Below are 16,497 nucleotides of genomic sequence, written 5' to 3' on the forward strand. Positions count from 1 at the left end.
TGGGGACCCTCAGGTAGCTGAATCATTGTTAGTGTCAGCAGCCCTTGTCGGCAGAATCTGCACATCCTCGGTCTTACATTTCTGAGAGCATACTTGCTTTGTCCACACGGACTCAAACATGTTTTATGATCACATATTTCACATTCCTGTATGAGCTATCCTGCAGTTAATGCAACAGTCAGCTGAGCTATCAGAAAAGATGACTGACTCAAAACCAAAATATGAAACAAGCTGCAGCCTTAAGCAAGTGGTCCTGTTTGTACAGTACTTGATCATTGCCTGTGTCATATCCTAACGTTTCTTTGCAATGTCATTCTTGTTGTAATACAGTAGGGCACTAGACTTTTTGCCATCTCGTCCTGCTCGACCTATTTCCTGGAAATATTTCTCAAGGGTTGTAGGGGGTTCAAAATGGATTACACGTCGTATGCTAGGTGCATTCAGACCCATGCCTAAGGCAACAGTGACAAGGACCAACCCAATTTTGGGGTTTTCTTTCCTCAGTTCACACACAATATGGGTTTACATTTCATCTGTGTACTTGTGGTACTGGGCAAAAATTCTGTTTTCTGGAATGTGTGATTCTGTAGGAATGTATGCCTTTTCCTTTAGATGTCTTGCTACATAGTGATAGCAGTATCCCAGTGCCTCATCATTGTTGATGTAAACAACTGTCAGGGGGAATTCAGCCAGACGATTACTAAGGTCTTCAGCAAGTGTTTGAATTAGGTTGTCTAATTTTTCGTGTTTCCTGATATTTGGCAGACGAGTTTGAATCTGAAAGAAGTGGGTTTAGATATAGCAACTGCCCAAATTTTCATTTGCAGTAGACTGAATTTTTTTTACTGATCTCTCATGTAATAATACATCATTGTTATTATTCAGGTTACTTGTGTTATATCCTATCAATACATCTAGAGTTAGCATCAACTCATATGGTTTGGTATTTCCTCCAGAACATACATTATGTAGATGCTTTTACTAAAATGACCTACAAAAGTAATGCTTGTACTATATACATCGTTTCTATGTTTGGTCTGACATCTGTGCAATAACCATAAGGATATCTAGTGTAATGAAAAAGATTTTAAAAAAAAACCAAAACAAATGATACCTCTAGAAAAATGTTGACACGATCAGGGTTTATTCTGATCGTCTTAAAGTCAACAACCTGAAGGTCTGCAGCAAGTTCTTTAACGGCTTGAGGGGTAGCAGTTGCAGTCATTGCCAGATGAGCAGCATTAGCAAAAATGCAGATAACCTCTGATAATTTCTTGAATGCTTTTCTAAATTTTGGACCCCTGTAGAAATGAAACAGGATATATAAGGCATTTCCATGGTATACAATGCATAGTGGTATCACGTGTTTGTCTGAAGAACCATTGTTCTTGGATACACAATTTATTAATTTCATGGAACTCATTAAGAGATTGAAATGTTGTTCATATATTGTAACAGTGTTTTTACTTCAAATTTATTCTTTCTGTTTATTAGCAGTCAGGGATAAATGTTATCTTGGTTATGTTTGAAGGATGTGATATATTGTATATGTCTGTTAACAATTCACTAATATTCAGAAGTGTTGTTATTGACACCCAAAAAAGCATACAAATGATGTCTAGATGATTCCTTTTGGAATGACACATATAGTAAAATTAGTAAGAGAGTGAGTGTAATATAATGCTATGTACAGCAACATTTCAGCAAAATCAACAACGATGAGCAAATGCTTTAACCACTAGGCTACCCCACCCACCTCGTATGTTCTTTAGAATCATGAGGCAAATACCTTTTACTTGCTAACTCAATATTAATGGTTTGTATTTGAACCAGGCTGAAGAAAATGTTCTTCCTCATTGAAAAAAGCCTGAAGTTATCCTGCTCATGCTCACCATTCAGATATCACGTGCACTTCATCAATAACAACAGCGCAGACTTTCTCTTGGAAAAGTGGAGATCTGAGTAGACTTCCAACTGTCTTGTTGTTGAGAAGAGTCTCTGGATGGGCATAGATGATGTTGAATTATCCCTGCCGCAGTTCTTTCATGTTGACATAAGTTGGCGCATGAATGTCATTTTCAGTTACTTCGTCTTCATCTTCATCATTCTCCTCCTCTTCTTCTTGCTTCTCCACATCAATCTGAGATCATCTTGTAAGTCTTTCCAGCATTACCTGTGAATACACACACCATCGTCATTTCAGTACTAACAAATGAAAGGGCTTCGTTACTTAATAATATTGTTTGTATATATAGAAGTAGTGAGCAAACACTAACTACATACACACACTCACACGGTATGGGTGGGAACACCCTTATTAATATTATGACAACATGAAGTTTATGACACTCCGTCATGTGATGGAGGTGACAGTCTGAATTACCATTAACGATCTCAATATAAAAAAATGACTACCTTGTGAATTAAGAAAACAGGTTTCGATCCCTCGGTCACACAATGACATAACCTGGTCCTGCATCAAGGAATTGAGGGGACACACAACGATGACCATCCCTGGATTTGACAGATCCTTTTGGAGCAGCCACGGTAAAAGTTGAAATATAACACTTTTGCCATATCCAGTTGGCAAAACGGCTATACAGTCATTTCCCTCATAAAGATGTCTCAGTGTTAAGAGTTGCTGATCCTTCAGCTCAAAGTTAATGTTTAACTTGTGCTTTGCATACTTACGCGAAGTTTCAAAGTTTGACGGTGTCGCTATTTCCACGCTTCGATATGCAGGAAAATGTTCACACGCAAAATATTTTATAATATAACACAGTAGTCACTGTAAGTAAGTTTCTTAGCCCGTTAACAAATATCAGTAGCCAAAAAATTATATGATCACAGAAATAAACATTAAAATCGAAAATCACTAAGAAACTATTTCAAACCTTTTCACATATTACTACGCGCAATTTGATTGGTTTGCCACGATTCTAGGCAGTAATGGCGTACGATAGGGGTACGAGCCTTCTTGCAGGTTACGGAAAGAGACGAGTAGGCGAGTAGTTACGAATGAAGTGAAACTGTCCTCATAGCGACGTCATAAATCTCGCGAGATCGTCATAGCATTGCGTGAAGTTAACAACTGGTTTCATCTGTACCTTGCGCAAGTCAGGATCCCAGTCACGTTTCTACTTGTATTGTATTATGAAGTACATACAGAAACCTCCTTATCAAGTTCATAGGGTATCAAGTTCATTAAGAGAGCTTGTGGACACGCGTTCCATCCCTCTACTAGAGCTCTGTGATCCACTACTGCTGGGTGACGTGTGTACATACGTGGAACAAGTTCACCACAAGCATGGTCAGTTGGGTCGAGGTCTGCTCGCCATTCCATCCCTCTACTAGAGCTCTGTGATCCACTACTGCTGGGTGACGTGTGTACATACGTGGAACAAGTTCACCACAAGCATGGTCAGTTGGGTCGAGGTCTGCTCGCCATTCCATCCCTCTACTAGAGCTCTGTGATCCACTACTGCTGGGGGACGTGTGTACATACGTGGAACAAGTTCACCACAAGCATGGTCAGTTGGGTCGAGGTCTGCTCGCCATTCCATCCCTCTACTAGAGCTCTGTGATCCACTACTGCTGGGTGACGTGTGTACATACGTGGAACAAGTTCACCACAAGCATGGTCAGTTGGGTCGAGGTCTGCTCGCCATTCCATCCCTCTACTAGAGCTCTGTGATCCACTACTGCTGGGTGACGTGTGTACATACGTGGAACAAGTTCACCACAAGCATGGTCAGTTGGGTCGAGGTCTGCTCGCCATTCCATCCCTCTACTAGAGCTCTGTGATCCACTACTGCTGGGTGACGTGTGTACATACGTGGAACAAGTTCACCACAAGCATGGTCAGTTGGGTCGAGGTCTGCTCGCCATTCCATCCCTCTACTAGAGCTCTGTGATCCACTACTGCTGGGGGACGTGTGTACATACGTGGAACAAGTTCACCACAAGCATGGTCAGTTGGGTCGAGGTCTGCTCGCCATTCCATCCCTCTACTAGAGCTCTGTGATCCACTACTGCTGGGGGACGTGTGTACATACGTGGAACAAGTTCACCACAAGCATGGTCAGTTGGGTCGAGGTCTGCTCGCCATTCCATCCCTCTACTAGAGCTCTGTGATCCACTACTGCTGGGGGACGTGTGTACATACGTGGAACAAGTTCACCACAAGCATGGTCAGTTGGGTCGAGGTCTGCTCGCCATTCCATCCCTCTACTAGAGCTCTGTGATCCACTACTGCTGGGGGACGTGTGTACATACGTGGAACAAGTTCACCACAAGCATGGTCAGTTGGGTCGAGGTCTGCTCGCCATTCCATCCCTCTACTAGAGCTCTGTGATCCACTACTGCTGGGTGACGTGTGTACATACGTGGAACAAGTTCACCACAAGCATGGTCAGTTGGGTCGAGGTCTACTCGCCATTCCATCCCTCTACTAGAGCTCTGTGATCCACTACTGCTGGGGGACGTGTGTACATACGTGGAACAAGTTCACCACAAGCATGGTCAGTTGGGTCGAGGTCTGCTCGCCATTCCATCCCTCTACTAGAGCTCTGTGATCCACTACTGCTGGGTGACGTGTGTACATACGTGGAACAAGTTCACCACAAGCATGGTCAGTTGGGTCGAGGTCTGCTCGCCATTCCATCCCTCTACTAGAGCTCTGTGATCCACTACTGCTGGGGGACGTGTGTACATACGTGGAACAAGTTCACCACAAGCATGGTCAGTTGGGTCGAGGTCTGCTCGCCATTCCATCCCTCTACTAGAGCTCTGTGATCCACTACTGCTGGGGGACGTGTGTACATACGTGGAACAAGTTCACCACAAGCATGGTCAGTTGGGTCGAGGTCTGCTCGCCATTCCATCCCTCTACTACAGCTCTGTGATCCACTACTGCTGGGGGACGTGTGTACATACGTGGAACAAGTTCACCACAAGCATGGTCAGTTGGGTCGAGGTCTGCTCGCCATTCCATCCCTCTACTAGAGCTCTGTGATCCACTACTGCTGGGGGACGTGTGTACATACGTGGAACAAGTTCACCACAAGCATGGTCAGTTGGGTCGAGGTCTGCTCGCCATTCCATCCCTCTACTAGAGCTCTGTGATCCACTACTGCTGGGGGACGTGTGTACATACGTGGAACAAGTTCACCACAAGCATGGTCAGTTGGGTCGAGGTCTGCTCGCCATTCCATCCCTCTACTAGAGCTCTGTGATCCACTACTGCTGGGGGACGTGTGTACATACGTGGAACAAGTTCACCACAAGCATGGTCAGTTGGGTCGAGGTCTGCTCGCCATTCCATCCCTCTACTAGAGCTCTGTGATCCACTACTGCTGGGGGACGTGTGTACATACGTGGAACAAGTTCACCACAAGCATGGTCAGTTGGGTCGAGGTCTGCTCGCCATTCCATCCCTCTACTAGAGCTCTGTGATCCACTACTGCTGGGGGACGTGTGTACATACGTGGAACAAGTTCACCACAAGCATGGTCAGTTGGGTCGAGGTCTGCTCGCCATTCCATCCCTCTACTAGAGCTCTGTGATCCACTACTGCTGGGGGACGTGTGTACATACGTGGAACAAGTTCACCACAAGCATGGTCAGTTGGGTCGAGGTCTGCTCGCCATTCCATCCCTCTACTAGAGCTCTGTGATCCACTACTGCTGGGTGACGTGTGTACATACGTGGAACAAGTTCACCACAAGCATGGTCAGTTGGGTCGAGGTCTGCTCGCCATTCCATCCCTCTACTAGAGCTCTGTGATCCACTACTGCTGGGGGACGTGTGTACATACGTGGAACAAGTTCACCACAAGCATGGTCAGTTGGGTCGAGGTCTGCTCGCCATTCCATCCCTCTACTAGAGCTCTGTGATCCACTACTGCTGGGTGACGTGTGTACATACGTGGAACAAGTTCACCACAAGCATGGTCAGTTGGGTCGAGGTCTGCTCGCCATTCCATCCCTCTACTAGAGCTCTGTGATCCACTACTGCTGGGGGACGTGTGTACATACGTGGAACAAGTTCACCACAAGCATGGTCAGTTGGGTCGAGGTCTGCTCGCCATTCCATCCCTCTACTAGAGCTCTGTGATCCACTACTGCTGGGGGACGTGTGTACATACGTGGAACAAGTTCACCACAAGCATGGTCAGTTGGGTCGAGGTCTGCTCGCCATTCCATCCCTCTACTAGAGCTCTGTGATCCACTACTGCTGGGGGACGTGTGTACACACGTGGAACAAGTTCACCACAAGCATGGTCAGTTGGGTCGAGGTCTGCTCGCCATTCCATCCCTCTACTACAGCTCTGTGATCCACTACTGCTGGGTGACGTGTGTACATACGTGGAACAAGTTCACCACAAGCATGGTCAGTTGGGTCGAGGTCTGCTCGCCATTCCATCCCTCTACTAGAGCTCTGTGATCCACTACTGCTGGGGGACGTGTGTACATACGTGGAACAAGTTCACCACAAGCATGGTCAGTTGGGTCGAGGTCTGCTCGCCATTCCATCCCTCTACTAGAGCTCTGTGATCCACTACTGCTGGGGGACGTGTGTACATACGTGGAACAAGTTCACCACAAGCATGGTCAGTTGGGTCGAGGTCTGCTCGCCATTCCATCCCTCTACTAGAGCTCTGTGATCCACTACTGCTGGGGGACGTGTGTACATACGTGGAACAAGTTCACCACAAGCATGGTCAGTTGGGTCGAGGTCTGCTCGCCATTCCATCCCTCTACTAGAGCTCTGTGATCCACTACTGCTGGGGGACGTGTGTACATACGTGGAACAAGTTCACCACAAGCATGGTCAGTTGGGTCGAGGTCTGCTCGCCATTCCATCCCTCTACTAGAGCTCTGTGATCCACTACTGCTGGGGGACGTGTGTACATACGTGGAACAAGTTCACCACAAGCATGGTCAGTTGGGTCGAGGTCTGCTCGCCATTCCATCCCTCTACTAGAGCTCTGTGATCCACTACTGCTGGGTGACGTGTGTACATACGTGGAACAAGTTCACCACAAGCATGGTCAGTTGGGTCGAGGTCTACTCGCCATTCCATCCCTCTACTAGAGCTCTGTGATCCACTACTGCTGGGGGACGTGTGTACATACGTGGAACAAGTTCACCACAAGCATGGTCAGTTGGGTCGAGGTCTGCTCGCCATTCCATCCCTCTACTAGAGCTCTGTGATCCACTACTGCTGGGTGACGTGTGTACATACGTGGAACAAGTTCACCACAAGCATGGTCAGTTGGGTCGAGGTCTGCTCGCCATTCCATCCCTCTACTAGAGCTCTGTGATCCACTACTGCTGGGTGACGTGTGTACACACGTGGAACAAGTTCACCACAAGCATGGTCAGTTGGGTCGAGGTCTGCTCGCCATTCCATCCCTCTACTAGAGCTCTGTGATCCACTACTGCTGGGGGACGTGTGTACACACGTGGAACAAGTTCACCACAAGCATGGTCAGTTGGGTCGAGGTCTGCTCGCCATTCCATCCCTCTACTAGAGCTCTGTGATCCACTACTGCTGGGGGACGTGTGTACACACGTGGAACAAGTTCACCACAAGCATGGTCAGTTGGGTCGAGGTCTGCTCGCCATTCCATCCCTCTACTAGAGCTCTGTGATCCACTACTGCTGGGGGACGTGTGTACATACGTGGAACAAGTTCACCACAAGCATGGTCAGTTGGGTCGAGGTCTGCTCGCCATTCCATCCCTCTACTAGAGCTCTGTGATCCACTACTGCTGGGGGACGTGTGTACATACGTGGAACAAGTTCACCACAAGCATGGTCAGTTGGGTCGAGGTCTGCTCGCCATTCCATCCCTCTACTAGAGCTCTGTGATCCACTACTGCTGGGGGACGTGTGTACATACGTGGAACAAGTTCACCACAAGCATGGTCAGTTGGGTCGAGGTCTGCTCGCCATTCCATCCCTCTACTAGAGCTCTGTGATCCACTACTGCTGGGGGACGTGTGTACATACGTGGAACAAGTTCACCACAAGCATGGTCAGTTGGGTCGAGGTCTGCTCGCCATTCCATCCCTCTACTAGAGCTCTGTGATCCACTACTGCTGGGTGACGTGTGTACATACGTGGAACAAGTTCACCACAAGCATGGTCAGTTGGGTCGAGGTCTGCTCGCCATTCCATCCCTCTACTAGAGCTCTGTGATCCACTACTGCTGGGGGACGTGTGTACATACGTGGAACAAGTTCACCACAAGCATGGTCAGTTGGGTCGAGGTCTGCTCGCCATTCCATCCCTCTACTAGAGCTCTGTGATCCACTACTGCTGGGTGACGTGTGTACATACGTGGAACAAGTTCACCACAAGCATGGTCAGTTGGGTCGAGGTCTGCTCGCCATTCCATCCCTCTACTAGAGCTCTGTGATCCACTACTGCTGGGGGACGTGTGTACATACGTGGAACAAGTTCACCACAAGCATGGTCAGTTGGGTCGAGGTCTGCTCGCCATTCCATCCCTCTACTAGAGCTCTGTGATCCACTACTGCTGGGGGACGTGTGTACATACGTGGAACAAGTTCACCACAAGCATGGTCAGTTGGGTCGAGGTTTCAATTGTAAGACCTTGATAGATTGTACTCTTTGCATTACATTTTTATTATAAAATTACCAATACTTTGAAATAGGGTAACATCCTCCAAACTCTACATTCCTTAAAAGTAATGTGTATCGGTTCCTCTGGGGCCTCGGCTTTATTATTTTTCAACGAATGGAGAGTTACTTGGGCATTACTCTCTACGTTATCGGGTCGACCATAAAAGCCATGCATTGCTTGCAGGTATGGTAGTGCCATAGGAGCCCGAATTACGTCCCGATAACCCTGACCAGTCGGAATACCGTTGACCATGTGTAGTAGCTTACGTTCATCAAGAGTTATCCCTGCCCAAAGCATGGTTGCATCTGTGATTCGCTCTCCATTGCGACGATAAATTCTCTGCCGACCATCATGGAAGGACAAATTGAATCTGCTATCAACTATGAAGAGCACGCGAGACCATGGACGTTGATTCCAGCGGCCATGATGTCTACTCCATCTCAGACGCACCTGCCTGTAACGAAGTGTTAGTGGTAGACGAACTGCCTGTATACCGAAGTCCGAATGCCTGTAAACGTCAACGAACGGTGTTCCTTGACATCCTTACATTGAACACTGTAGTGTTCAGTCTGAAGATCTGCTCTGTTAAAGAATCGGTTATGTAACCCAGTTTTAATCATGCATCTTTTATCTCGGACAGTTGTGACTCTGGGGCGACCATGTCGACGTGCATATTCTTCCACAGAGCAATTGCCTTGAAATCTCTGCCACAATCTACCAATAGCACTCTGACTCTGACGTTAAAGCGGACAACAACCTGCCGGTGAGTTGGACCACACATTCCGAAAGTCCATAGAATGACCCCGTTCAGCAAGAGTAAGCTTATACTGCGATTTCAAACAAGATCCTGAACAGTGAACGACAGTACAAAAGTATCAATGCATGTTCACGGACCTCCACTCTCTCTGGGTTTAGCTACTTGCACGTGCAAATCACTGGCATTAAGTGACAGGTGGACTTTCAAACTGACAATTTGAATAAAAATGTGTTATATGTAACAGAATGTATCGGACGTTAAAGAACTCAATACTGGCATTTCAGAGGGGGGATACATTTTTCATACTGTAAGGAAATTTTGTTACCAATAGCTTGTCCCATCATAAATGACGCGGAGTATACATCAGTTTATACATGAGATATTTAGCATGTTTCAAACACAGCGAATTACACAGATTCACTCACTTGGGTTGACTGTAAGTTACAAACACTTGGCTATCATATAACATGCCATAGGTGAGTGAATTATTTTAGTTTTGCTAGCAATATTCCAGCTATATGGCTGCGGTCTGTAAGCAGTCGAGTCTGGACCAGACAATCCAGTGATCGACAGCATGAGCATCGATCTGAGCTATTAACATTAGAGTCAACCAAGTCAGCGAGTCTGACCATCCGATGCGATCCGATTATTCATACTTTACGACAATCACAGTCGCCTTTTATGGCAAGCATATGGGCTTTTACCCAAGTATTTATGGGTTGCTGAAGGCCTTTTCTACCCCGGATCTTCACGGGTCTGCTATCAGTGAAATGTGAGTGTTAATGCTAAATACAAAATATTTTACATGCAGTAATGTTCAGAATGTTAAGACAAGTATAAATGTATTGCACGATGGCCTACAGGTTAACACTAGCCTTGTGGTCCAAAGTGCTTTGGTTCTAATTCAGTGGAATGCTATAAACTTTTGCAAATTTAAGCAATAAATGCATAGCCTCACATGACCTAACCCTTTCAGAAAAACTTCATGCAAAGGCTGTTTCACGATGGTATGCTCACTGGGCTGTCTGCAGACCTCTCTGTATGGCAACACACATTTTCTTAAACATCATCGATGGATTTGTCATGTCTACGATAATTGTCAACGACTACCAAACATCGTTATTTCATAAATCCCTGTCTATGCGAGTTTGTGTTCGACATGTGTTCCTGCACCTACAGTGAGGGCAATATGCATTGGTTCAAAGCATACGAGATATCAGCATGTATTTAAGTCGGTTAAGCTTGAACATAGATGAAAGAAATTCAACACACGCACGAACACATGAATGTTTGTTATTGTCAGCATTAAATCAGTTCACTCACTGCACATTTGTGGACACTAAGGGGCATCAGGCACTGGCACGTACGGGTATCAATGACCGATGCCTTAGCTCCCCACTCTGATGGTGGTGGCAGTACCATCCCGGTACCTATCAGTGGCTGATGCTTTAGCTCCCCACTCTGAAGGGGTGACAGTACCATACCCGTACGTGTCAGTGACTGATTCTTTAGTTCCCCACATTTAAGGGGTGACAGTACCATCCCCGTACGTATCAGTGACTGATGCTTTAGCTCCCCACGCTGAAGGGGGTGACAGTACTATACCCGTGCGTGTCAGTGTCTGTTATTTTAGCTCCCCACACTTAAGGGATGACAGTACCATACCCGTACGTGTCAATGACTGCATCACTTCAGGATTTCCTACCAGGCGACACCAACTGACCGACACACAGACAAAAGGGGGTTTGACCAAATATTCACTCACTCACACAAGTGCTAGCTACATCGAGACATTCTATACTGAGCTATACAGGATCACACCAGTTACAGTCCGACACATTTTATTACATTTCACTGATACATGTCCTCGACACGCGCGATACACATCAAGTGGGAAAGTCCGCTTTGACGATGGTTAAGTCTCGGGTGACTGCCTATATTCAACCTGTGAACAGAAACGTCACTCATAAATATTTCTGATCAAAGCAAGGTCCATACATGTTCCCGACTATATCATAAGTGTCCATGAATCACTGTCATTCGAAAGATATCATTTCCAGAGACCTGTTTTATTCAATGTGTGTAATGTACTATGAACACTGTCCCTACAATGTTCTCTCTCAATAAACTGTGGAAATATTTTGAAATGATCCCCTAAATTATTACGATTTTAATATTATTTTAATGCACACTTTTAACCAGGTATAAGCCAATATTATTATTACAGGATATTTATATAGCGCACATGTCCATGCAACTAGGTCTTTCACAAGGCGCTGATGGAACAGTGCGTGAATGTACATGTCTCAACAATTGGTATTCCTTCTGATGTTTTGGGGTATTCGCTTGAGGGATATTGACCAAGGTGGTCACCACTACTCTCCAGTACCACCACTACCTTTACAAAATGGAATTGTGGAGAAGTTACTCAAGAATTTTTCCAGTGACAAAACGTATAAAACTGCTGTGACGTCATGGCCATGATGGGCCTTTGCTCAGGCAGGTAAATGATGTTTTCACTGGTCGAGGCATTACTGCAAACTATATTTACTCACTCACAACTCTCATGCGTGTAATATTCAAGGGGGATTACAGCATCGGCCACCGACAGTATTGCAGTCGTATACTACGTCCTAGCATGGTACCATTAGCTCTTAAAGCGTCATAAACCACACTCACTCACTAACACGCAGGCAGAACGACGATGGCGTGTCAAGGTGTTTGTCGCAGTTACAGAGGACGTCTAGGGCAGCAAGTGCATCTAGGACATAGCACCAGCTACTCAAACTGTAGCATTACAGTTCGATCACGTGGTAGGTGAAAAGGTGACTGTGGGGTGGTCTAGTCTATAAATAGTGTCCGTGCGTTACACTGAAGACTCGTGTCCAGCGTGTGACATCCATTTTCCCCTAATATTGGTGGAATATATAACAATACCATCAAGAAACACAAGAAATCAGCTAGAAGGTAAAAAGAATATTTAATAGTTATAGCTGATAAGTGTCGAATATGTATCAAAAACTGTTCTAAAATCTTGGTCGAGAAAAGCCAAAATGAGCAAGGGAAAACAGAATAATCCCAAGCCACTAAAATCAAAAACATCCCCAAAAATGTCCGGAAGGTAAAAAAAAAGTAGAAAGTCGGAAAACATATTGTATTTAGGATTCAATGTAATTCAATATCACATGGCACAGCCTCCAAAGTGGCAAGATGTCACTTTAAGCGTCCATCTTAAACACACTCCACAAGAATCCAAACAATCACAAGATGTCACTCTAAGCGTCCATCTTAAATAAACTCCACAAGAATCCGAACAGTCACAAGATGTCACTCTAAGCGTCCATCTTAAACACACTCCACGAGAATCCAAACAATCACAAGATGTCACTCTAAGCGTCCATCTTAAACACACTCCACAAGAATTCGAACAGTCACAAGATGTCACTCTAAGCATCGATCTTAAACACATTCCTCAAGAATCCAAACAATTGCAAGATGTCACGCTCAGCATCCATCTTAAACACACTCCACATGTATCTAAACAATTACAAGATGTCACTCTCAGCATTCATCTTAAACACACTCCTCAAGAATCCAAACAATTGAATGATGTCACTCTAAGCGTCCATCTTAAACACACTCCTCAATACTCCAAACAATGTTGCAAGATGTCACTTTCAGCGTCCATCTTAAACATCTCTCTCAAGAATCTAAATAATTGCAAGATGTCACTCTAGGCATCCATCTTGGCACGGAACACTCTCCTCAAGAATCCAGACATACGCGACAGGAAGACTCGAACTGGGGACTGGGTGGGGGTGTCGTCATCATCAAGGTTGATGTCAACGAAGTGAGGGGCGTCAGGGAGGACGGGGGTGAAGAGAGGGGCTTGGAGAGAAGTGGGAGAGGTGGGCAGCTCAGACAGGGGTTCAAGGATGGTCATGTATCTCCCAGTAGGACGCTGACAGGAAGGGAGAGAAGGACAAGTAGAGTGACAGATGGTGAAAGTCATAATCAGCATGTAAGGAAAATGTGATTTAGATATGGGATATCTACTGCAAAGTAACACTGTGAGTAGTGTGCACATGAAGAGCAATGTGTTGGTGTGGCTTTGTGTTAGCAACTGATACAATGGATAGGTTCATACACACAACAAGACACACACAAATTCAGTTTTAGAAAATGAAATACTGGTAATTCATTCCCTAGGACACCCACTTGGCGAGGAGGGGCCCAGATGTCAAAGTTCAGAGGGAACCTGATCACAAGGTCAAGAGCTGTGGGAAAGAAGGAATGAAAGTCTGTTAAATAAATAATCAGACAACAAACAGAACCTGACTGTATCAAACAGTCAACAACAAATGACTTCGTTAAAACCTAAGTGGTCATTAGTGAACAAGGAAATTGAAACACAATACGTCCAACATGTTTATTCAACTGTCACTGAAGTTTCCACAGCATGATATATACCAAAGTTTATATATAGTTACACAATTAACTTATTTTCGTTTTAACAAGCACATTCATGTAAATTTGACCTTTATTGATTATGCTATATCAATGTATCATTGAATGAAAAGGCTTGTTTGGTTGATGCTAGGTTTAGCTAACCTTTATCCTTCAGTTAGCTCATGGTCGCACATGATTCAATGAGGTGTCATTACACTTTTATTGATTATTATATGCAGCTGTCAAAGAAAATATTTAACTGCACCGTCTACATATATACGTTTCCACAACCGGGTCTTGATCAGAAAGCACATGTTCGAAATAGCCTTTCAACCTACACTGTTGATTTGATTACATGACACAGTTTATGGATAACAATCTTTCATTACGTTTTTTCTGCCTTTTATTACCTTTCAGGGGTAATTCTTGGTCCATCATCAGAAGAATGGTGAATCAGCATTCACCTGATGAAGGAGCAAGAACTAGCTCTGACACGTGGTTTAGAAAATGAAAAGAAGCTGTTATCCATAAAACGTGTCATGTATTCATGTTTGTTCAACTTCTAAATGCCTTTCAAAAACCTATTGATTCACTCTCTGACCATGAGTGATATTTGTATCTTTTTGTGCTATAAATTATTGCAGTACTGAACATATCTTAAGATCTTTGAGAACAGAGGGAAAAAGAGGGAGAGAATGATAGAAATGTGAGACCTGATGGTGTTGTTTGATTTTTGCCTTGTTTATGGCTACATTCAGCAATTTTCAGGGTCGGTTTGGGGGTTAGTGTTTTGATGAATTGTGACTTCCATCTGTGAGTACCAGTGACTCTATTCTATTTAATAGTGAATATATATCACAATATGACTTGGTGAGGCATATGCGATTAGTATTGTTTTCTTGATACATACATTTGTAATTTGGGACTGTCTTTAGAATCCCCCACCAAATAAGCGGACGGGAAATCAGAGATGTTTATATCTTATTGCTTTGTTCACTTCACGACCCGTCCCTGTTCTTAACTATGACGCACTGCTGCACACACATATTACACCGACACCTCCGGTTGTTTGCTTAACACTGATTTGTAACGTTCAGTAGGTTCAACCTAGTTATCGAAGCACCCGTAGAATCCCCATGCTACAGTAACTGATACCAGTGGCTGTTGCCGAACTTTGGTTGAAAGTAGACAGAGGGAACATTCTCATTAGAAAGACCTTAAACATTATAACTGGTAGCAACCAATAATAAGTTATAAGTTAATAAGTTAATATGCACACCCACAAGAAAGAACGTAAACTACTTATTCATTGTATATTTGGGTGAAACGGGTGTTGCATTCTTCTTGTTTGTAAACATAGTGAAAGGTTAAAAGGCCACAGGTAACCAAAAACAACTACACTGGTCAATCTTCCATAGCAGTCGGCGGGCTCTTCTGGGACTTCAGTGGAAGTTTCTTCGTTTCCCCACTCAGCTTGAAAAATGTAAATAAGTCACAAAAGAAAGCAAAAATGGCAACAATTAACTATTATAGAAATAAAGAAATACCTTGCGTGTAGGAGTTCATGATGACAATATCTGGTGATGAGCAGATCGTGAGGCAAATGTCAACAGAAATTCAGCAATATCACAGAGGTATGATAGCGTCAAAATGGCGGTATCAGAAGTGAAACTGTCGTCATAGCGACGTCATAAATCTCGCGAGATCGTCATAGCATTACGGGACGTTTCACCCACTAACATACTCATTCACTTAGCATCTGATAGAAGAAAACACGTGCACGATATTGCACAACCCAAGAGGTACACACATGGAGGAGTCGAACCCGGTCTGAGGTACGAAAGCTTTAACAACCTGGCTCCCACCACTTTTAAAAGTAATGAACTATTGTAAGCAATATTCCAACTATATGGCAGCGGGCTGTGCATAATCGAGCCTAGACCAGACAATCCAGTGATCTACAGCGTGGGCATTGATCTACACAATTGGGGATACGTTGACATGTAACAATCAAGTCGGTGAGCCAGACCTCCCGATCCCGTAAGTCGACTGTGTACCAGCGTGGGATACTGAGGATCGGATCTGTGATCTGTGGAGATCCCGGTTGGAATTAATCAATGAATTGTCTGGTCCAGACCGCCGGCATACACCTGGAATGTTGCCTACCGCGGCGATAAACAACAAACAATTTGCAAACAAGATCTTTACTCAAACAAGTACAACACATGAAGTCTGTTTCGTTTATTTCGACGCTACCTGTGTTGTTGAAAATCTGCATTGTCATTGTTATAAGTTTTCACCGTTACGAATAACAGTACAGACTGTGCGGCGCCACACTGTATGGCCACAAGCTTGAGTAAAAACAGGCCGCCGTGATTGTTGTCGTGCGCACAGATCGATAACCCTTTCACTGTTTACGCAAGATAAACTCACTGACGGCCTGGGAGCAGCCATTGTGTATCATCTGGGGCTCCACTTACTCATATCACATCCACCGCGGTTACCCTTAACCCTGAAAAGCTCCAGGCCCTAAGGACGCAGAACGATTAAATGCTGTGGTCCTGGTCAGAGACTTTGTTTTAGCTGCGATATAAGTAATTCCCAACAAACAAATGTGACAACTAAGTTAAAGGGTTCAA

General features: G+C 44.7%; 1 protein-coding gene and 1 pseudogene across 2 annotated transcripts; both read right to left on the bottom strand.

The window, feature by feature from the left end:
• Window positions 1-138: 138 nt before the first annotated feature.
• LOC137275041 (putative ATP-dependent DNA helicase Q1) lies at window positions 139-3,563 on the bottom strand (annotated as a pseudogene).
• A 7,773-nt stretch (window positions 3,564-11,336) lies between these two features.
• Window positions 11,337-15,508, bottom strand: LOC137282388 (uncharacterized). 2 transcript variants are annotated; one of them, XR_010956806.1, is made up of 3 exons: window positions 15,406-15,419; window positions 13,628-13,686; window positions 11,337-11,354 (listed from the first exon to the last, which is right to left on the bottom strand). XR_010956806.1 is itself a non-coding variant. In XM_067814137.1 (3 exons), exons 1-3 carry the CDS (start codon window positions 15,422-15,424, stop codon window positions 13,143-13,145), a joined length of 306 nt encoding a protein of 101 aa, XP_067670238.1. In that variant the 5' UTR covers window positions 15,425-15,508. The 2 variants fall into 2 exon arrangements, 1 of the variants encoding a protein (XP_067670238.1); XM_067814137.1 differs by lacking the exon at window positions 11,337-11,354 and adding an exon at window positions 13,143-13,370 and having other exon boundaries at window positions 15,406-15,508.
• Between the last annotated feature and the right edge of the window lie 989 nt (window positions 15,509-16,497).

Source organism: Haliotis asinina, chromosome 1 (assembly GCF_037392515.1).
Source record: "Haliotis asinina isolate JCU_RB_2024 chromosome 1, JCU_Hal_asi_v2, whole genome shotgun sequence".
Classification (NCBI taxonomy): domain Eukaryota; kingdom Metazoa; phylum Mollusca; class Gastropoda; order Lepetellida; family Haliotidae; genus Haliotis; species Haliotis asinina.